Source organism: Phyllostomus hastatus, unplaced genomic scaffold (assembly GCF_019186645.2).
Source record: "Phyllostomus hastatus isolate PE091 unplaced genomic scaffold, TTU_PhHast_1.1 phas_contig_133, whole genome shotgun sequence".
Taxonomy (NCBI): Eukaryota; Metazoa; Chordata; class Mammalia; order Chiroptera; family Phyllostomidae; genus Phyllostomus; species Phyllostomus hastatus.
Window position 1 is genome coordinate 3,040,453 of NW_025333577.1, and position 15,854 is coordinate 3,056,306.

At 58.0% G+C, this 15,854-nt stretch overlaps 3 protein-coding genes across 6 annotated transcripts; 1 reads left to right on the forward strand and 2 right to left on the reverse strand.

The window, feature by feature from the left end:
• The first annotated feature begins 2,894 nt into the window (after nucleotides 1–2,894).
• TRIM28 (tripartite motif containing 28) lies at nucleotides 2,895–9,075 on the forward strand. Of its 2 annotated transcripts, none has more exons than XM_045848817.1 (17): nucleotides 2,895–3,562; nucleotides 3,904–4,016; nucleotides 4,212–4,344; nucleotides 5,832–5,967; nucleotides 6,044–6,160; nucleotides 6,243–6,357; nucleotides 6,478–6,624; nucleotides 6,727–6,841; nucleotides 6,918–7,024; nucleotides 7,114–7,150; nucleotides 7,240–7,288; nucleotides 7,359–7,608; nucleotides 7,698–8,017; nucleotides 8,094–8,217; nucleotides 8,307–8,393; nucleotides 8,475–8,612; nucleotides 8,740–9,075. In XM_045848817.1, exons 1-17 carry the CDS (start codon nucleotides 3,202–3,204, stop codon nucleotides 8,914–8,916), a joined length of 2,526 nt encoding a protein of 841 aa, XP_045704773.1. In that variant the 5' UTR covers nucleotides 2,895–3,201; the 3' UTR covers nucleotides 8,917–9,075. The 2 variants fall into 2 exon arrangements, with proteins under 2 accessions (XP_045704773.1, XP_045704779.1); XM_045848823.1 differs by having other exon boundaries at nucleotides 7,243–7,288.
• A 595-nt stretch (nucleotides 9,076–9,670) lies between these two features.
• Nucleotides 9,671–12,271, reverse strand: CHMP2A (charged multivesicular body protein 2A). 3 transcript variants are annotated; one of them, XM_045849184.1, is made up of 6 exons: nucleotides 12,115–12,271; nucleotides 11,191–11,388; nucleotides 10,313–10,492; nucleotides 10,109–10,239; nucleotides 9,967–10,028; nucleotides 9,671–9,875 (listed from the first exon to the last, which is right to left on the reverse strand). In XM_045849184.1, the coding sequence occupies exons 2-6, from the start codon at nucleotides 11,356–11,358 to the stop codon at nucleotides 9,748–9,750; spliced, it is 669 nt and encodes a 222-aa protein (XP_045705140.1). In that variant the 5' UTR covers nucleotides 11,359–11,388; nucleotides 12,115–12,271; the 3' UTR covers nucleotides 9,671–9,747. The 3 variants fall into 3 exon arrangements, with proteins under 3 accessions (XP_045705140.1, XP_045705133.1, XP_045705151.1); XM_045849177.1 differs by having other exon boundaries at nucleotides 11,191–11,400; nucleotides 12,115–12,270; XM_045849195.1 differs by having other exon boundaries at nucleotides 11,191–11,404; nucleotides 12,115–12,237.
• Nucleotides 12,272–12,728: 457 nt separating this feature from the next.
• On the reverse strand, nucleotides 12,729–15,518 carry UBE2M (ubiquitin conjugating enzyme E2 M). The gene is made up of 6 exons (XM_045849221.1): nucleotides 15,258–15,518; nucleotides 14,095–14,189; nucleotides 13,925–13,963; nucleotides 13,711–13,814; nucleotides 13,342–13,405; nucleotides 12,729–13,256 (listed from the first exon to the last, which is right to left on the reverse strand). Exons 1-6 carry the CDS (start codon nucleotides 15,364–15,366, stop codon nucleotides 13,116–13,118), a joined length of 552 nt encoding a protein of 183 aa, XP_045705177.1. The 5' UTR covers nucleotides 15,367–15,518; the 3' UTR covers nucleotides 12,729–13,115.
• Nucleotides 15,519–15,854: the final 336 nt, after the last annotated feature.

Here is a 15,854-nt window from a genome sequence, read left to right on the forward strand (position 1 = left end):
TTCATTGAGGCCTCTTCACCGGGCTTATAGGAAGCTGTACATTGCTGTGTGTTCACATGATCTTTGATTGTGACCAAGCTTTCTGGTATCTTTTCTTAGGAGGACACTGATCCCATCACAAGGGCCCCAGCCTCATGACCCAACCTAAGTCTAATGATATCCCAAAGGCCCCATCTCCAAGGGCATAGCACAAGGGCTAGGTTGAAACACATGTGCTTAGTGGCAGGTACAATTCAGTCTATAGCAATAGCCCCCAGAGGAAAAGGCTGTGTGAAGGTGTTGGTCTTGAAGACTATCATGACAGAGCCACAGCTGTGGAACCCAGGATCCTCCCTGGAGCCTCCAAAGGGGGAGCACGACCTTGCCCGCAGTTTGGTTCAGAATTTTGGCCTCCAGCAGTGTGAATTCGATTTAAGCCATCAAGTCTGTGATAATGTGTTACAGTAGCCACAGGTAGCAGATGAAGGGACTGTGGTGATTTTAAAGGGTGATTGAGAGGATCTGGTGCCTTCTCTGTCTTGCCTGTAGTTTCAAGCTTGTCTTCTGCTTTCTGTCTCTCACCCGTCCATTCCCGCCTCCCGCCTCCCCCCACCTTGAAATGGGAATCAGATCATGCCATTCCTACCTACAACTTAAAAACATCCCACTGAAAGCCACAGTGGCTGTGCTTATAATCACACAGCTAGCAGAAGACCCAAGCAAAAGTGTGGTTCATAGGAGAATGCAAAGCATGCACAAACAGAAGGGTATCTGAGTGACGGGACCCACATAACAAGTGCCACACATAGCCATATGGATGCATACTCTGGAATGAAGCCAGACAGGTTCCACATACAGACCAGCAAGGCTTGTCTGTAGAAGAACTCAGGATGGCCCTGGGTATGAGGGCCATGGAGGATTCCTGGGCGCCAGAGACATTCCTTAAAAAAAAAAAAGTTTACTTATTGATTTTTACAGTGAGAATAAGGGGCGGAGGGGGGAGAAAGAGACAGAAACATCACTTTGTTGTTCTACTTATTTATGCATTCATTAATTGCCTCTCAAATATGTCAAATATGCCCTGACCAGGGATCAAAACCTCAACCTTGGCTTATTGGAATGACCCTCTAACGGACTGAGCTAGCAGGCCAGACAGCATAAGGTGACACTGACTGCTCTTCGGTGTGATCTACTGGGGGGACAGAGGCAGGATGTACCCAAGTTGTGTGGAACACCAGGACAAGTTGTGTTGGACCTCTGGATAGGTTGATTCCTCAGAGATGAACTCTGAGCAAGGTTTCTGCCCTTGCTACACCCACGCTAGATCAGCCAGTCCTGGGATGCCCTCTTGAGCTCCTGAGCTTGCCTGAGCCTGGTTTCTCCTTGATCCCACCCACCCCTAATGCTGTTTTGGCAATTCCAGAAGCCTGGTTTTCCCCATTTAGACAAGGGGTCTGGCAGTGGCTGCCATTTACTGGGAAGGAAAGGTCCAGAGTCCAGAAGGATGAAGGGGGTACTTTTTAGAGAGAAGAGCATGGGCCTGTGGCAGGTCTTTGAAACCACAGGACCAGTTGCCAGTTTAGTCTAGGGCCTATAACAGAGGCCCAGCTACCTCTAAGCACTTTCTACCTCTCCTCAGCACATTTCCCTATGTGCTTGGTCAACCTCAAAGCCTTTGCACTATTTTCTTTCTGCCTCAACTGTCCTCCCTGCAGCTGTTTAGAGGTACCCCTTAGGGGAGTCCCCTTCCATACTTCTTACCATCACCTACTTATTTTGACTCTTTGGTCCCTGACAACCGATCCACGTCTGCCCCCCGTGATTTTGATGCCCAGCGCATGATAGTCATGGAAAGAGTCCTACATATATTACTAAAGGACACCACACCTCACTCAGTTCCGTGTCAGGCACCGATTTTCCTTCCCAATCACCCAAGAGAGGTCCAGCCGGAGCCAGGGGCTGCAGACGAGAGGGGAGGGCCCGTAGGGGGGCGGGGCCTCACTGTTCGTAGCTGAGGGGGCGGGGCCGCAACAGGGCTGGAACAAAGGCCTGCGCTGAGACAAAGCACCCCCCACCACCGGCCCCCAGCCCCGCCGGGAACAAAGGCAGGCCACACCCGCCTCGGGAGCGCCAGCTATGCCTCAGTTGACGCCTGCGGGCGCCAGAGGAGACGATTGGGGGCTGCGCCTGTGACCCTACAGCTGAGTGCGTGCAAGCCGGAGACCGAGGGGAGGGTCTGCGGCTGGACACACAGGCCTTCCGGCTGTGCGTCCCCTCCAGGGACGAAACCCTCGAATAGGATTCACCCCCAAGAATCTCCCATCAGAATTCGGCCACCGTTGAGGTTCGGGTTGCCCCCCCGAAAAGGCATCGCAGACCTTTTGCTCTGTAGCCTTTTGGGAAAGTGGCAGGTTTCAGTGTTTCTCACGTTAAACAACAAAAACCCACAAGTCGGCCTCCTGGCTGTGAACGTCACTAGCCCCTGGGCTGAGGACCCTGCTCGCCTAACTCGTGCCCCGTATCTCCTCCAGGTCTCAGCACCGCCCCGTCACGCGAACGCCCGTGACGCAGCGACTGGAGACGTCTCCTCGCGGCCGTAAGGGCGGGGACTGAAGTGGAAGCTCGGACTGCAGACCCTCTGGCGAAGTACAGCTGCTTAACTATGGGGCAGAAGGAGGGGTACCAAGCTCTAACAACGAGGTGCGCCCCGCCCACAAACTAAGTGGAGGCGGTGACGACACAGATGCCACGCCCCTGCCTCCAGGGTCGCGCCGCTGTGGGATAGGCGAAGGTGGGAGGATCTTACTCTGGCGCTTGCGTACTCCCGTCTTTGCCAGCCGCGGCCTATCCTGGTCCCACCCCCGGGAGCAAGATTTCCAGCGCGCATGCGCGGCGTCGTCGGCGCCAGTTATTTCTGTCCCGCCCCCCGGCCTCGGCTCTTTCTGCGAGTGGGCGCGCGGTCGAGCGGTCGTTCGCGTGGCGCGTGTCGTGGGTCTCCGAGGCCTCTGAGGAGGGAGCGTGAGTGGCGGGGGCAAGAAGCGAACAGGCAGTAGCCGACCGGGCCTCTGCAGCGCCCCGCGCGCAGCGGGCGGCGGCCCAGGCGGCGCTCGGCCTCGCAGCGGCGGCTGCGACCCAGCCGTTGGCGGCGAGTGTGTCTGCGCCTGCGCGGCGGGTCCCCCAGCCCCTACTCCCCCCCCCCCGGGCGCCCACGGCGGCGTGAGAATGGCGGCCTCGGCGGCAGCGGCCTCGGCGGCGGCGGCAACAGCCTCCTCGAGCAGCCCGGGACCTGGCGAGGGATCGGCGGGCAGCGAAAAGCGTGCCCCCGCTGCGGCCGCAGCTTCGGTTGCGGCATCTGCCTCGGGTTCGGCCTCCGCCTCGGCTTCGGCGTCGTCGCCCGCGGGGGGCGGTGGCGAGGCGCTGGAGCTTCTGGAGCACTGCGGCGTGTGCCGGGAGCGCCTGCGGCCGGAGCGGGAGCCACGCTTGCTGCCCTGTTTGCACTCGGCCTGCAACGCCTGCCTGGGACCGCCGGCGCCCTCCTCCGCCAACAGCGCGGGGGACGCTGGGGCGGCGGGCGATGGTGCCGGTGAGTCCCGTCCGGCCCCTCCCCCATCTATGGCCTGCAATCCGGACTAGGCGGTCAGATCGGGGGTTCATTTTCAGCGCAGCGGTGGTGAGATACTGCCTGATTGAAATAATAGTGATTAGAGGGATGGTGGGCCGGACTGGGTTCCGCTAGTAGGGCCTTGGTGGTGCGATGAGATGGGGCGTCTGCTTTCCAATTCGACAAACCAGTTTGGCCCCTGCTGTGGGAGGGGAGGGGCTCGCCCCTCACTGACCGGGGTTGGCGTCCAGTGGTGGGGGTGGGGTGGCTTTAAGTCCTGAATGCGAACGTGCAATGGTTTTGTTGGTTCCTACTTTTCGCAGTTGTGGACTGCCCTGTGTGCAAGCAGCAATGTTTCTCCAAAGATATTGTGGAGAATTATTTTATGCGCGACAGTGGCAGCAAGGCTCCTACTGACTCCCAGGATGCGAATCAGGTATGTCCTGCCTTAGCAGGAGGTTTTGGCCATGGGGACTGGGTATTATCCCAGGCACATGGTTACCAGCTCCAGGCTTTACTTTGGCTCTGGGCTGGCCATAAAGGCAAAAAGCACTACTTTGCCTTAAGTTCTTTGGGATGTAAATGCAGACCTATTTGGTGTTTGTTTTCTGACTCTTCCTTTGCCCAGCAGTGCTGCACCAGCTGTGAGGATAACGCCCCTGCCACCAGCTATTGTGTGGAGTGCTCCGAGCCGCTGTGTGAGACTTGTGTAGAGGCACACCAGCGGGTGAAATATACCAAGGACCACACTGTGCGCTCCACTGGTACGCAAGGTGGACAGGGTGGCCCAGGCTGCCTTTGTATTTTTGCCGTCAGCTGTGTTTGATGAGGTTGCAGGTGGTGGGAAGAGATTCTGGAGCTTCTTTAGGGGTCACTGCTTAAAAATCTGGGTGGCAGAACTGTGTGGATTCTAGGGCTTTGGTGTGTAGTCTGCTGGTCCAGGTGGGAAAGGAAAGGTCACAGGCACGTGCAGACAATGAAATGCAGGGTGTCTGACAAAGGATGTGAAGGGCACCCTGGTGTTGCCTGGTGCCTGACCTAAGGCTCTAGGAGAAAGGCCTCTGGGCCAGAACAGTGTCTTGACAAGCTGGGAGAGCCTTTAGGTCCTTAGTGACCGTGAATTCTGGAAGTGGTTTATCTTTAGGGTGTATGTGCCAGGTTTCCAGATGTATCTGTAAATGTGCTGACAGTGGTACGAAGATGGTTATAACAGCTTTCTGAATCCGCCTTGATTTTTGGTCTGCATCGTACCACGAGTGGCCTTTTGGTAGCCGTATCACGGCTGCTCCAGACCAGAGGACAGTACTGGTGGAAAGATGAGGATGGAGATGGTGGCTGTGGGGCATGAAGCACCAGGAGGGAAGAGCAGGTGTCCACAGGTAATTCTGGGTTTTAGGGAAGGGTCAGGGTGCAAGAGAAGGCAATATTGGAGGAGCCGAAGCCAGGTTTGTCTCAATGTCGTATAGCTCAGTCTGGGCTGGTGTAGCCAGGGGGCTTTGGGGATTGGAGAGGAAAGAGGAACGGACTTCCAAGCAGCATTCTAATGGTGACAGACTCTGAGGCAGGACAGGAGGGTATCTACATGGTGTCTTGTTGTTTGGGTGTTAATTGGGCACCTTCCCCCACAGTGAGAAGGGGTCCTGACACCTTTCTGAGGGTCCTGGTCTGATAATCTCATCACTTAGTGTGAAAAGGCTCTGAAGGGTCTGTGGGTTTTAAGAGGTTCATGGCCTCTTAACAGAGGGGAGAGGAAGGATCACAAGGCCTGGCTCCTGAGGAACTTGTCTGGATGGTAGTCTAGGCCCTGATTTGCTTTCTGTGTACCAGAGAGCAAATATTGTTTGTCCTGGGACATGCACTAGCCAGATTCTGCTCCTCTGTTGGACAGAATCTGCTGTGGGTGCAGGTGAAAGGGGCCTAGGTGGGGTGGTGTGGAGTTGGAGGCATAGAAGTTCTCCAGTGTCCCTGGAGACTACTCCAGTAGAGGAACAGCAAGGGGTGGTCCCCAAGCCATGATCCTCACACTTTGTCACAGCCTGAGCTGAAAGGGAGATGGATTTGTTGGGGGTAGGGGGTGCGTGGTCGCTTGTTTAGGCTTGGGTTGGAGAGTTTTGAGAAGAAAGATCTGGTTGCCAGGGCCCTCTACGTTTCATAATAGATAGTTCAGGGCTGCAGGACAGGCAGGGAGTGAGACCCCCTGAGTTGGAGGGACTGAGCATGAGTTTCTCTCTTTATGGTACTCGTTCCTTAGGGCCAGCCAAGTCCCGAGATGGCGAGCGCACGGTGTACTGCAATGTGCACAAGCACGAGCCCCTCGTGTTGTTCTGTGAGAGCTGTGACACCCTCACCTGCCGAGACTGCCAGCTCAACGCCCACAAGGACCACCAGTGAGTCCTGAGGCAGGGGCAGGGGCTCTGCCCGGTCCCATGCTCAATGCCCAGGCCCATCTCTGTCTGCCCTCAGATACCAGTTCCTGGAGGACGCAGTGAGGAACCAGCGCAAGCTCCTGGCCTCGCTTGTGAAGCGCCTTGGGGACAAGCATGCGACACTGCAGAAGAACACCAAGGAGGTTCGCAGCTCGTAAGTGGATGCCTGGGCCATGGGGGTGTCCCCAGGTGAGCACTTGCCTGATTGGACCTGACCTGGCCCACCCTCACCCCAGGATCCGCCAAGTGTCTGATGTGCAGAAGCGTGTACAGGTGGATGTTAAGATGGCGATTCTGCAGATCATGAAGGAACTGAACAAGCGCGGCCGGGTGCTGGTCAATGATGCCCAGGTACACTTGCAGGGAGGGTCCTGGGGACTGGCATCCTCTGCTGGCTGCTTATGCCCTCCTTATGTGGGGAGGGATCCTTGGGGCCTCTTGCTTCCTGATGCCGCTTCTTCATATTCACAGAAGGTAACAGAGGGGCAGCAGGAGCGCCTGGAGCGGCAGCATTGGACCATGACCAAGATCCAAAAGCATCAGGAGCACATCCTGCGTTTCGCCTCGTGGGCCCTGGAGAGTGACAACAATACTGCTCTTCTGCTGTCCAAGAAGTTGGTGTGTGCTGGGCATACCTAGGTGATGGGCTATAGGCAGGTGCTGCCAGCATCCTGGTGTCTTGTTCACTATCTGGGAGCTCATACAGTGCCCCACCCCCAGATCTACTTCCAGCTGCACCGGGCCCTCAAGATGATCGTGGACCCTGTGGAGCCACATGGCGAGATGAAGTTCCAGTGGGATCTCAATGCCTGGACCAAGAGCGCTGAGGCCTTTGGTGTGTCTTGGTCTTCCCCTTGCTGCACTTGCCATCTCTCCAGGCACTGTGCCTTATGTCTGTTTCCCTCTCGCAGGCAAGATTGTGGCAGAGCGCCCTGGCACCAACTCAACAGGCCCTGCGCCCATGGCTCCTCCACGGGCTCCAGGGCCCTTAAGCAAGCAGGGCTCTGGCAGTAGCCAGGTGAGCAGGGGAAGGGGACTCTGGAGGGAGGAGTGGGGCTTGGTCTCTGGGGCACCTGCCCACTCAGGTCCAACCTGCTTTGTCCGTAGCCCATGGACGTGCAGGAAGGCTATGGCTTCGTGTCAGGTGAGTGAATCTGATCTGCCAGTAGGGGGGATAGCTCCAGTGTGCTAACTCTACCTTCCTACCCACTGTGTCGTCCTCTGTGTTTCTAGCAGATGATCCTTACATGAGTGCAGAGCCTCACGTGTCAGGCATGAAACGGTGAGTGTGGCTGTCCTTTTGAGCTGGGTGGCCAAATGGATAGGGTGTTCACACCAAGCCACGTCCACAGGTCCCGCTCAGGTGAGGGTGAAGTGAGTGGTCTCATGCGCAAGGTGCCACGGGTGAGCCTGGAGCGCCTGGATCTTGACCTCACAGCTGACAGCCAGCCGCCAGTCTTCAAGGTCTTCCCAGGCAGCACCACTGAGGATTATAACCTGATAGTTATTGAGCGTGGGGCTGCAGCTGCAGCTGCTGGACAGCCTGGAACTGCGCCCGGGGCCCCTGGGGCCCAGCCCCTCCCTGGCATGGCCATTGTCAAGGTGAGTCTGCCCCCAAGTCACTGTTGCTGGAAAATAAATGACATCTGCGTAAGTCAGAAACCTGCTGAATCCCTAGCATTTCATTTCAGGAGGAAGAGACAGAGGCTGCTATTGGAGCCCCACCTGCAGCCACTGAAGGCCCTGAGACCAAGCCTGTGCTGATGACCCTGGCAGAGGGCCCGGGTGCTGAGGGCCCCCGCCTGGTCTCACCCAGTGGCAGCACTAGCTCTGGCCTGGAGGTGGTGGCTCCAGAGGGCACTTCAGCCCCAACTGGTGGTCCAGGTGCCTTGGATGACAGTGCTACCATATGCCGTGTCTGCCAGAAGCCAGGCGACCTGGTCATGTGCAACCAGTGCGAGTTTTGCTTTCACCTGGACTGCCACCTGCCAGCCCTGCAGGATGTGCCAGGGTGCGAGGCTGTTGGATGTGCTTAGGGGGTGGGGGTGTGCCAGATCTGCACAGTTCCTCACTCTTGCCTCCTGTAGGGAGGAGTGGAGCTGCTCACTCTGCCACGTGCCACCTGATCTGAAGGAGGAGGATGGCAGTCTGAGCCTGGATGGTGGCGATAGCAGTGGTGTGGTGGCCAAGCTCTCGCCAGCCAACCAGCAGGTGAGGGTTGGGCCATTCCCTTGGCTGCCCAGCAGCTGCGCAAACTCCCACCCCCAGTGGCTTTGACATCTTCCCCCAACCGTCTACAGAAGTGTGAGCGTGTCCTGCTGGCCCTGTTCTGCCATGAGCCCTGCCGTCCTCTGCACCAGCTGGCCACTGACTCCAGCTTTTCTGTGGTAAGTCCTGGGACCTGGGGGAGGGGGGCTGGGGGCAGGGGCTGCCAGGCCTCACCTTCATCCTGTGGTCTCTGCCTGTAGGATCAACCTGGTGGTACCTTGGACCTGACGCTGATCCGTGCCCGTCTCCAGGAGAAGTTGTCGCCCCCCTACAGCTCGCCTCAAGAGTTTGCACAGGATGTGGGTCGAATGTTTAAGCAGTTCAACAAGCTGACAGAGGTGAGCCTGTGGAGGGGCTGGGGCTGGGGCTGGGGCTGGGGCTGGGGCTGGGGCTGGGCCTGGGCCTGGGCCTGGGGCAGGGGCAAAGGGGAGATCAGGGAACCACCCCCTCCATCTGCCTGTCCAGGACAAGGCGGATGTGCAGTCCATCATCGGCCTGCAGCGCTTCTTCGAGACTCGCATGAATGAGGCCTTTGGTGACACCAAGTTTTCAGCTGTGCTGGTGGAGCCCCCACCGCTGAGCCTGCCTGGTCCAGGCCTGAGTACCCAAGAGTTGTCCAGTGGTCCTGGTGATGGCCCCTGAAGCTGGTCCCCCTGGGCCAGCTCAGCGTGCCTGGGTCTTGTTCTCTCAACCCCATCCTTTCCTTCTGGTGGCCTGGCTCGCACTCCTTGGTAGCCCCATTTCCCAGCCCCTCACAATACGGTTTTTACTTCTGTGGATTTAATAAAAACTTCACAAGTTCTTGGGCCGTGGTCAGTGGGGGCAGTGTTCCTAGGACCTGCTCTCTGCCTGTATTTGCTTCCCCGAACTCAGGTGGGCTGAGTAGGGATATGGGCACTTTTCCCCCAGCCATTTGCATGTCCAGGGAGTGGGGAGGAGTATCCCAGTTTGGTTTCAGTGATATGAACACCAGGTGTTTGGGAGGATACACACATCTCTCAAATTAAGAAAAGCTGTGCCTTATAAGTGGGCTGTCACAGATCTGTGGCTGTGCAGGGTGAAGCCTCAGTTGTGTGAGACATAACTGGACCTGGTCCAGTGGTTGTAACCACTTATGTGAGCTGGGTGGGGAGACTGCCACTCTGCCAAGCTCAGTTGGGAAGTATGTCCCTGGCAGATAGGATTAAGTTTCCAGGAACGCACCATCTTGGGGTAATAGGGTTAAGGCCCACATACTCGATTCCTGGGAGGAGTTAGTCCATTCCAGCCTGCACCCAACTCATCTGGTACTTGATCCCTTGATATCCATGCTGACTGACCCACGTGGAGCCTTGAGAGTAACTCCTAAGGGACCCCAGACTGGCCCACAAGAGGCCAGCTACACAGGCCTAGGAACTAGTGTCCAATCTCTTTTATTACAGAAAGGGCGCAGTGAAAAAGCATTGACTGGGCCCCTGGGGTGGCCTGGGGCTGTTAGTCTCTCCGCAGGTTCTTTAGGCGTTCCTCTAGGTCTGCATCAGCATCCACCAAGGCTGAGGCTGCGGCCTCCGCTTTCTTCCCGCCAGTTGCCACGCTGAGGGAGCCTCCAGTGGAGGGGAGGTCTGTGGAGACAGAGGGTTAGAGATGCTAGGGAGCAGCAATGGGGATGGGGGAGGGGTATGGGGAACCAGGCTCAAGGTTTGTAGCACTCACTGGACAGCTCATCTGTCAGGCTCAGTCCCAGTTCATCCAGGACCTGGGACACAACAGCATCACTGCGGAAGAGAGGGAACTCTTGAGAGTCAGTCCCCCTGAGGGCCAGGCCTCTACCTCCAGCCCCCACCTCTCCACAAACCTCTCCTCTTCATCCTCCTCATCACCCATGGCATCATCAATGGCGTCGTTCATCATCTCCTCTTTCATGTCCATGATCTCTGCCTGCCGTTCAAACTCCATCATGATCTTCTGGATCTGGGGCAATTTCAGCTGCAAGTGGGGGGAGGATGAGTATGGTCCCTGAGGTTGGGGCTGGTAGTGATGGGTTTGGGGAGAGACACACCTGTCTGTTCATGGTGCCCATGGCCTTGGTGACGCCTTTCATGGCTTGCGCCATCGAGTTGTTAGACTTGAGTGTCTGGATCTTGAGGGACACAGCCTGGATGTTGGCCCGCATCAGCACAAACTTACGCACATAGCGACGTGTTCGTACCAGGTCCTTTGCCATGATGCGCACAGCATCCTGAGGAGGGGACAAAGGTGGCAGGGAGCCACCATTCCCATGGAAGTGTTCAGAGAATTCCCTGTGGCTAAATCGCTCACTGCTCCCTCCCAGCCATTCCAGGCTCCTCTAAGCTGCTCACTTCTATGACCCCCTGGCAGGAGTCCCTCCTTTGCTTTAAAACACCCATTCCTGAATTTTCACTATGGCCAAAGAATCTCCCTCCTCCCCCTCTACATCACTTACCCAAAGCTCAGCTGTTGACTCTCTAAACCTCTTCCTGGCCTTGTCTATCCCAGGAAATGGCACCACTTCCTCAACTCAGCTGCTCAGGCCCAAACTCCTCACCAACCACAGGCTCTGCTCATTATTGGTTCATGCAAGCTGTCCTCTCCACCTGCAGGTCAGAGTGTACTCCAGGCTTTGTCTCCTGCAGTAAACCCTGTCTGTTTCAAATGAGCTCACCTACACTTCCTTATCTAGTACTTGCTGCTTCAATCTCCACTGGCTATCTTCATTCTTCAAGATTTGCCCCGGATATCACCTCCCAAGAGGCAGGCTTTATAGACTCTCAAACTAGGAAGGTCCTGTTCACCCTTCACTCCATTTCACTCAAAACACCTGCTTGTTGGTGTCCCTTTCTGCTTGCTGTCATAGCAGTGCCTGACCACGCAATAGCACCTAGTTCTGTGTCCCAGCTCCTGCCCAACTGAGCTCACCATCTGGCCCTGCTTGGCCATTTTCTTGATGTCTGCGATGATTTTCTTTTCCTGGGTCTCCAGCTTCTGTCGCTCACGGTCCAGCTCTCGCATGGCGCGGTTCAGGGCTCGTTGGTTCTGCCGCAGCAGCTCCTCCGGCGTTTTCCGGCGCCCAAACAACAGGTCCATGGAGGCAGGAGCCCGCTGGTGGGCCTGGGACTAGTGCGAAACCTAGCTTATGGTCGGCATGGGTCCCCAAAAAGTGGCAAGAGGCAGAATGTACGGAGGGGGCGGGACCAGCGGGGTTGTTCAAGATGGGAAAGGGAGAGCAGGGAGACAGGGTGTAGTGAATGGAAGATTAAAACAGTGCTACCGGAAACAACGGGGCGGTCCTAGGGTCACAGTGGAGACAGACAGCTAGGCCTAAAAGCCATCACAGCGATCCTATGCCAGACCCTTCATCACAGTGCCTCAAGTAGGCTCTAGGCTTCCGCCTCTCCCTCCAGATAGGGGTGACGCCCTGTTGTCTCTGATGGACGGAGACGGGAGGTGGATGGTTGGGGGTAAACTGGGGCATTTGGGACCCTGAGCGTCAGGGTAGTGGGAGTCCCTCATGGGAGGGCAGGATACGTGGAGGCCCCGAGTACTAAGCTGACAACGAATGGACGGCATTCAGATCCGGGGACTCAAAGTTGAGAGAACCTCTGTGCTGAGAGTACATTTAGAGACATCGGAGAACCCTGTAAACCGAGGGCTGCACAATGGGCGGGGGGTGTCCACTCAGGCCAGGGTCTGGGGGCGGTGGGAGCCCTGCGCACTGAGAGCAAGGTGGCGACGCATACCCTGACGGTGAGCCACAGTCCCAGGACGCCCCGGTGAAGAGGACCTCGTATTTGGCTGCCCACGCACCCACCCGGGACCCGAGGCCCGGTAGGGGCCACTCACCGAAGCTGGGATGGGGGCTCACTTCCGCTTCCGGGTTACGAGCCTCTTGCTCGGTTCCCGGGCGCGGTGGTCTACGACAAACCCTCCGGTTCTGTGGCCTCTGCAGTCGCCGCCTTTTCCGGAGTAAACGACCTGGCGTCACAGGCCCCGCCTGCTCCGGGACGTGGGGGGCGTGGCCTGAGTGCGCGCGTGCGCTCACACCCTGTAACAGACCGGCGCCGAAGTGCATGCGCACTAGCTTCGTTTCTCCGCAGCAGTCCAAAGATGTGCACAAGTTCGAGTCCCGCCGCACGAAACCGAGTCACGCCCGGGAATATGAGACCCCGCAATGTTGGTACACCTTCCGAGGTCTTCCCCGACACACTTCGGAGGTCGTACAACCCATCATGTAACTCACTACTTGGCCCAGTTTTCAAGGGACTTTGACCCTCTCCTTGATGTATATGGACCTCAGGCACCTGGTAGCACCAGGCAAGGTTCTCCTCCATTGGCCCACACGCCCATGGCAAAAGGGAGTGGCGGCGGTGATTGTGCAAACTTTCCCCCAAGCTGATATACCCGCCATGGACATCAGCAGCCCCTTCCAACCCCACAGAAGGAAGAGGCGGAGGCCATGCAGTAACATTCCCCTTTAATAGCCTGGTGCGACCTCCAGTGGTGAAGGGTTGGGGTGGCAGGGCCCCAGCCACCCAGTCCCCTTGGCCACCCACCCCAGAACCCAGAGTGGCGGGGGCTGGACGGCACCCAGCGGGGGGCTAGACAAGCCAATTCATTTCCCATCGCTGAGCTGGTTGGGGTTGGGGGTGGGGAGGCAGCGCCGACCTTAATCACATGGTGGTTAAAAAAAAAATAACTAGGAGCGGGTGGCAGGAAGGGGAGGCAAGGCTGGGGCATGGGATTCCCCCACCTGCTGCCCCATGCCCACCACCTGTGGCCCCTAATAAATATTTGCAGGGGACGCCGGGGCTGGTGGCCCTGGCAGGGGTGGGTGTGCGCCAACCCTATTTCAGGCAGCGCTCGAAGTAAGTGGAGCCGATGTAGCCACCCCTCATGGAGCGCTGCACATTCTGCTCAAACAGCCGCCGGTTGTTCTGCAGGACCTCAGCGGCCTCCTTGTTCAGTGGATCTTCAGGGTTGGGCTCCTGTAGCCAGTGTAGGTGAGGGTCAACAGGTCCAAGGGGTAGGGAGACCAACTTCTCCAAGCCCTACCCACCCAACCCTACTCACCAAGAAGAGATACTGCAGGCCATAAATTATGGAGTTTATCGTAAGGACTGGCTTCCAGTCCTCTCTGTGGGCAGAGAGCATGAGGTTCAGGGACCAGTGGGTGGGAGGCTGCCACAGACCCTGCTGGGACTGGACAGGTCAGGCACAGGGCACAGGACAGTGTGGATGTGAGGCTAGGGGGAGGGCACAGAGCGGCACAAGCCAGGGAGAAAGTCAGGGTCATGCCATGAGGAAGAACACTTGGAAATGAAGAGACACAGGAACACAGACCACAGGGGGAGGGAAGGGATGGAAACTGATTCAGTGCACGGCCATGAGGTGGCCTGGGAGGCAGGACTGGGGAGAGCAGTGGAGGGCCAGTGCCTTCACCTGAGAATGTTGAGGCAGACGTTGCCCTCGAGGTCAATGTTGGGGTGATAGACCATCGTCTCACACTTCACCTTGGGGGGGTCATGCGGGTAACCCTGGCCCACCTGGCTCCAGGAAAAGAGGGGAGGTGGATAGTGTCCTGGCAGTGCCTGGGTGGAGCCAGAGCTGTTACCTTCTCAGCCCAGGAAGCCACCCCTGCCCACCTGGGACTCACCTTAAAACTGAACACAAACTTCCCACTCTTGTAGAAGCCCTGTGAGAGGAGAGAAGAGAAAGGCCTCAGGCCCCCATCCTGCAGGGCCTGGCAGGTGAACCAGGTCTCCCTATTCAAGATGGGGCCATGGCCTACCCAGTGCCTGGGAGTCTGGATAAGTGTGCCCTCACCTCATCAGGACAGATAACCAGCTTGAAGTTGAGGAGGTCATCTGGGTCTGAGAAGCTGATGTCACACGTCTTGGGCAGGTTCAGCTCGTTTATGTCTGCGTTTACACAGCAGAGGAGCACAAGGAGAGGGAAGGGGGAGGAGAGAAGAGGGTGATCAGAGCAGGGAAGGTGCCAGCAGAGATCCTATTGCCTCCTCCAGGACCCCAGGGCTCTGTCCTGGGCTGTGCCCCACACCCCCCAACCCTGTCCCTACTTTCTCCTTCCCAGTCTCCAAGCAGCATCTTCTGGATCCACAGCACAGCCCAAACATGCAAACATGCTTTAGCATCTGCCCTGGAATAAACTCCAACTTCCCTGAACTCCCAGCTCCAAATCCCTGTACCCAATAGCTAGGACCCCATCTCAGCTCCTAACAGTCTCGATGCCCAGGTGGTCCCCAAGAGCCTCTGACTATCCCAAATCCCAGGATCCCAAGCCACAACTTTCACTATTTAGTGGATTCTGCTAATCACTACCTGTCCACTGAAACTCAAGGGCCCTGCCACTCATACCCCACATCCCCTCACCAATCCCGGGTCTCCATCATCCCTCTGCTCTCCTCTCTACCGGTCACCCCAAATCCAGGTTCCTATCTAACCCCCAGACCAGTGAGTTCCCAGCCCCGCCAACCTATACCGCTCTTGACTCTCCTGGCATCCATCATCCTTTCCTCCACCACCTGTCACCCAAACTCTCAGACCCCAGAACCTACTCCACCCCATCTGAGTCTCAGATTCCCAGTGACCCCAGCATAATCACAAAATCCTCTCCCACTTTTATCCCTAGCACCCGGCCTCTAGTATCCCCATGTTCTCTTCCTGCCATCCAGGTTCTCGTCTGACCCCCAGACTCAGTACCTAGCCCCCAATACCAGACTGTCTAAGTATCCTAAATGCCCCATCCTGTGCCCCCAATCTCTTACCCTCCGGTGACTGCATTATCCCACCTCTGATCCTCCCATCACCCCAAAGTCCAGGCCCTGACCTCTGACTCTCCACATCCACGGCCCCCCAATTTCGGCCACCACTGACCCCAGGAGAGCGCGTTACCCAACTCCTGACTCCCTCTTTACCCCATCCCATGCCCTGACTTCCGACCCCCACCCCCACCCCTGACCCCCCTACCCTTCTGGATCCGCAGCTGCGCCGCCGACGCCTTCTTGCTGCTGCCCTTGGTGCCGCCCGCCGACTCCTCCTCCTTCTTCTGCTGCTTCAGCGAGAACAGCTTGATCATCCTGCTGCCGCCGCCGCCGCCGTTGCGGGGCCCGGGACCCCGGCCACCCGGCCCCCCGCCGCCGCCCGCGCCGCCTCCGCCACTAGGACCGGCCGACGCGGCCTTCTCCTCTGCTGCCGCGGCCCCTCCGGCCTGCCGCGCCGCTCCGCGCCCACCGCGCGGCCCGCGTCGGCTCCCGTAGTCCGGCTCCGGCCTGGCCCGGCGCCTCGGCCTCGCTCGGCAGTGCTCGGGCTCACTCGGCTGCTTCCGGCTCGCTCGGCCCCGCCCCCACCCAGCCGCTCTCTCCGCCCCCTCGCCCGCTCCGGTCTCTCAGGCCCGGCTGCGGCTGCTGACACGGGCTCCCTGGGTCGCGCCGCTTGCCCGTTCTCTCGTTTCCTCCGCGAAGAGGATGTGGCTCGAGGTGGAGGGAGGCGGCGGCGGCCGTGTACTGGAGTAGGCTCGGCTTTTGCGGGAGCGGCAGCGTCGGCGCGGAGGTCCGCAACGGCCTC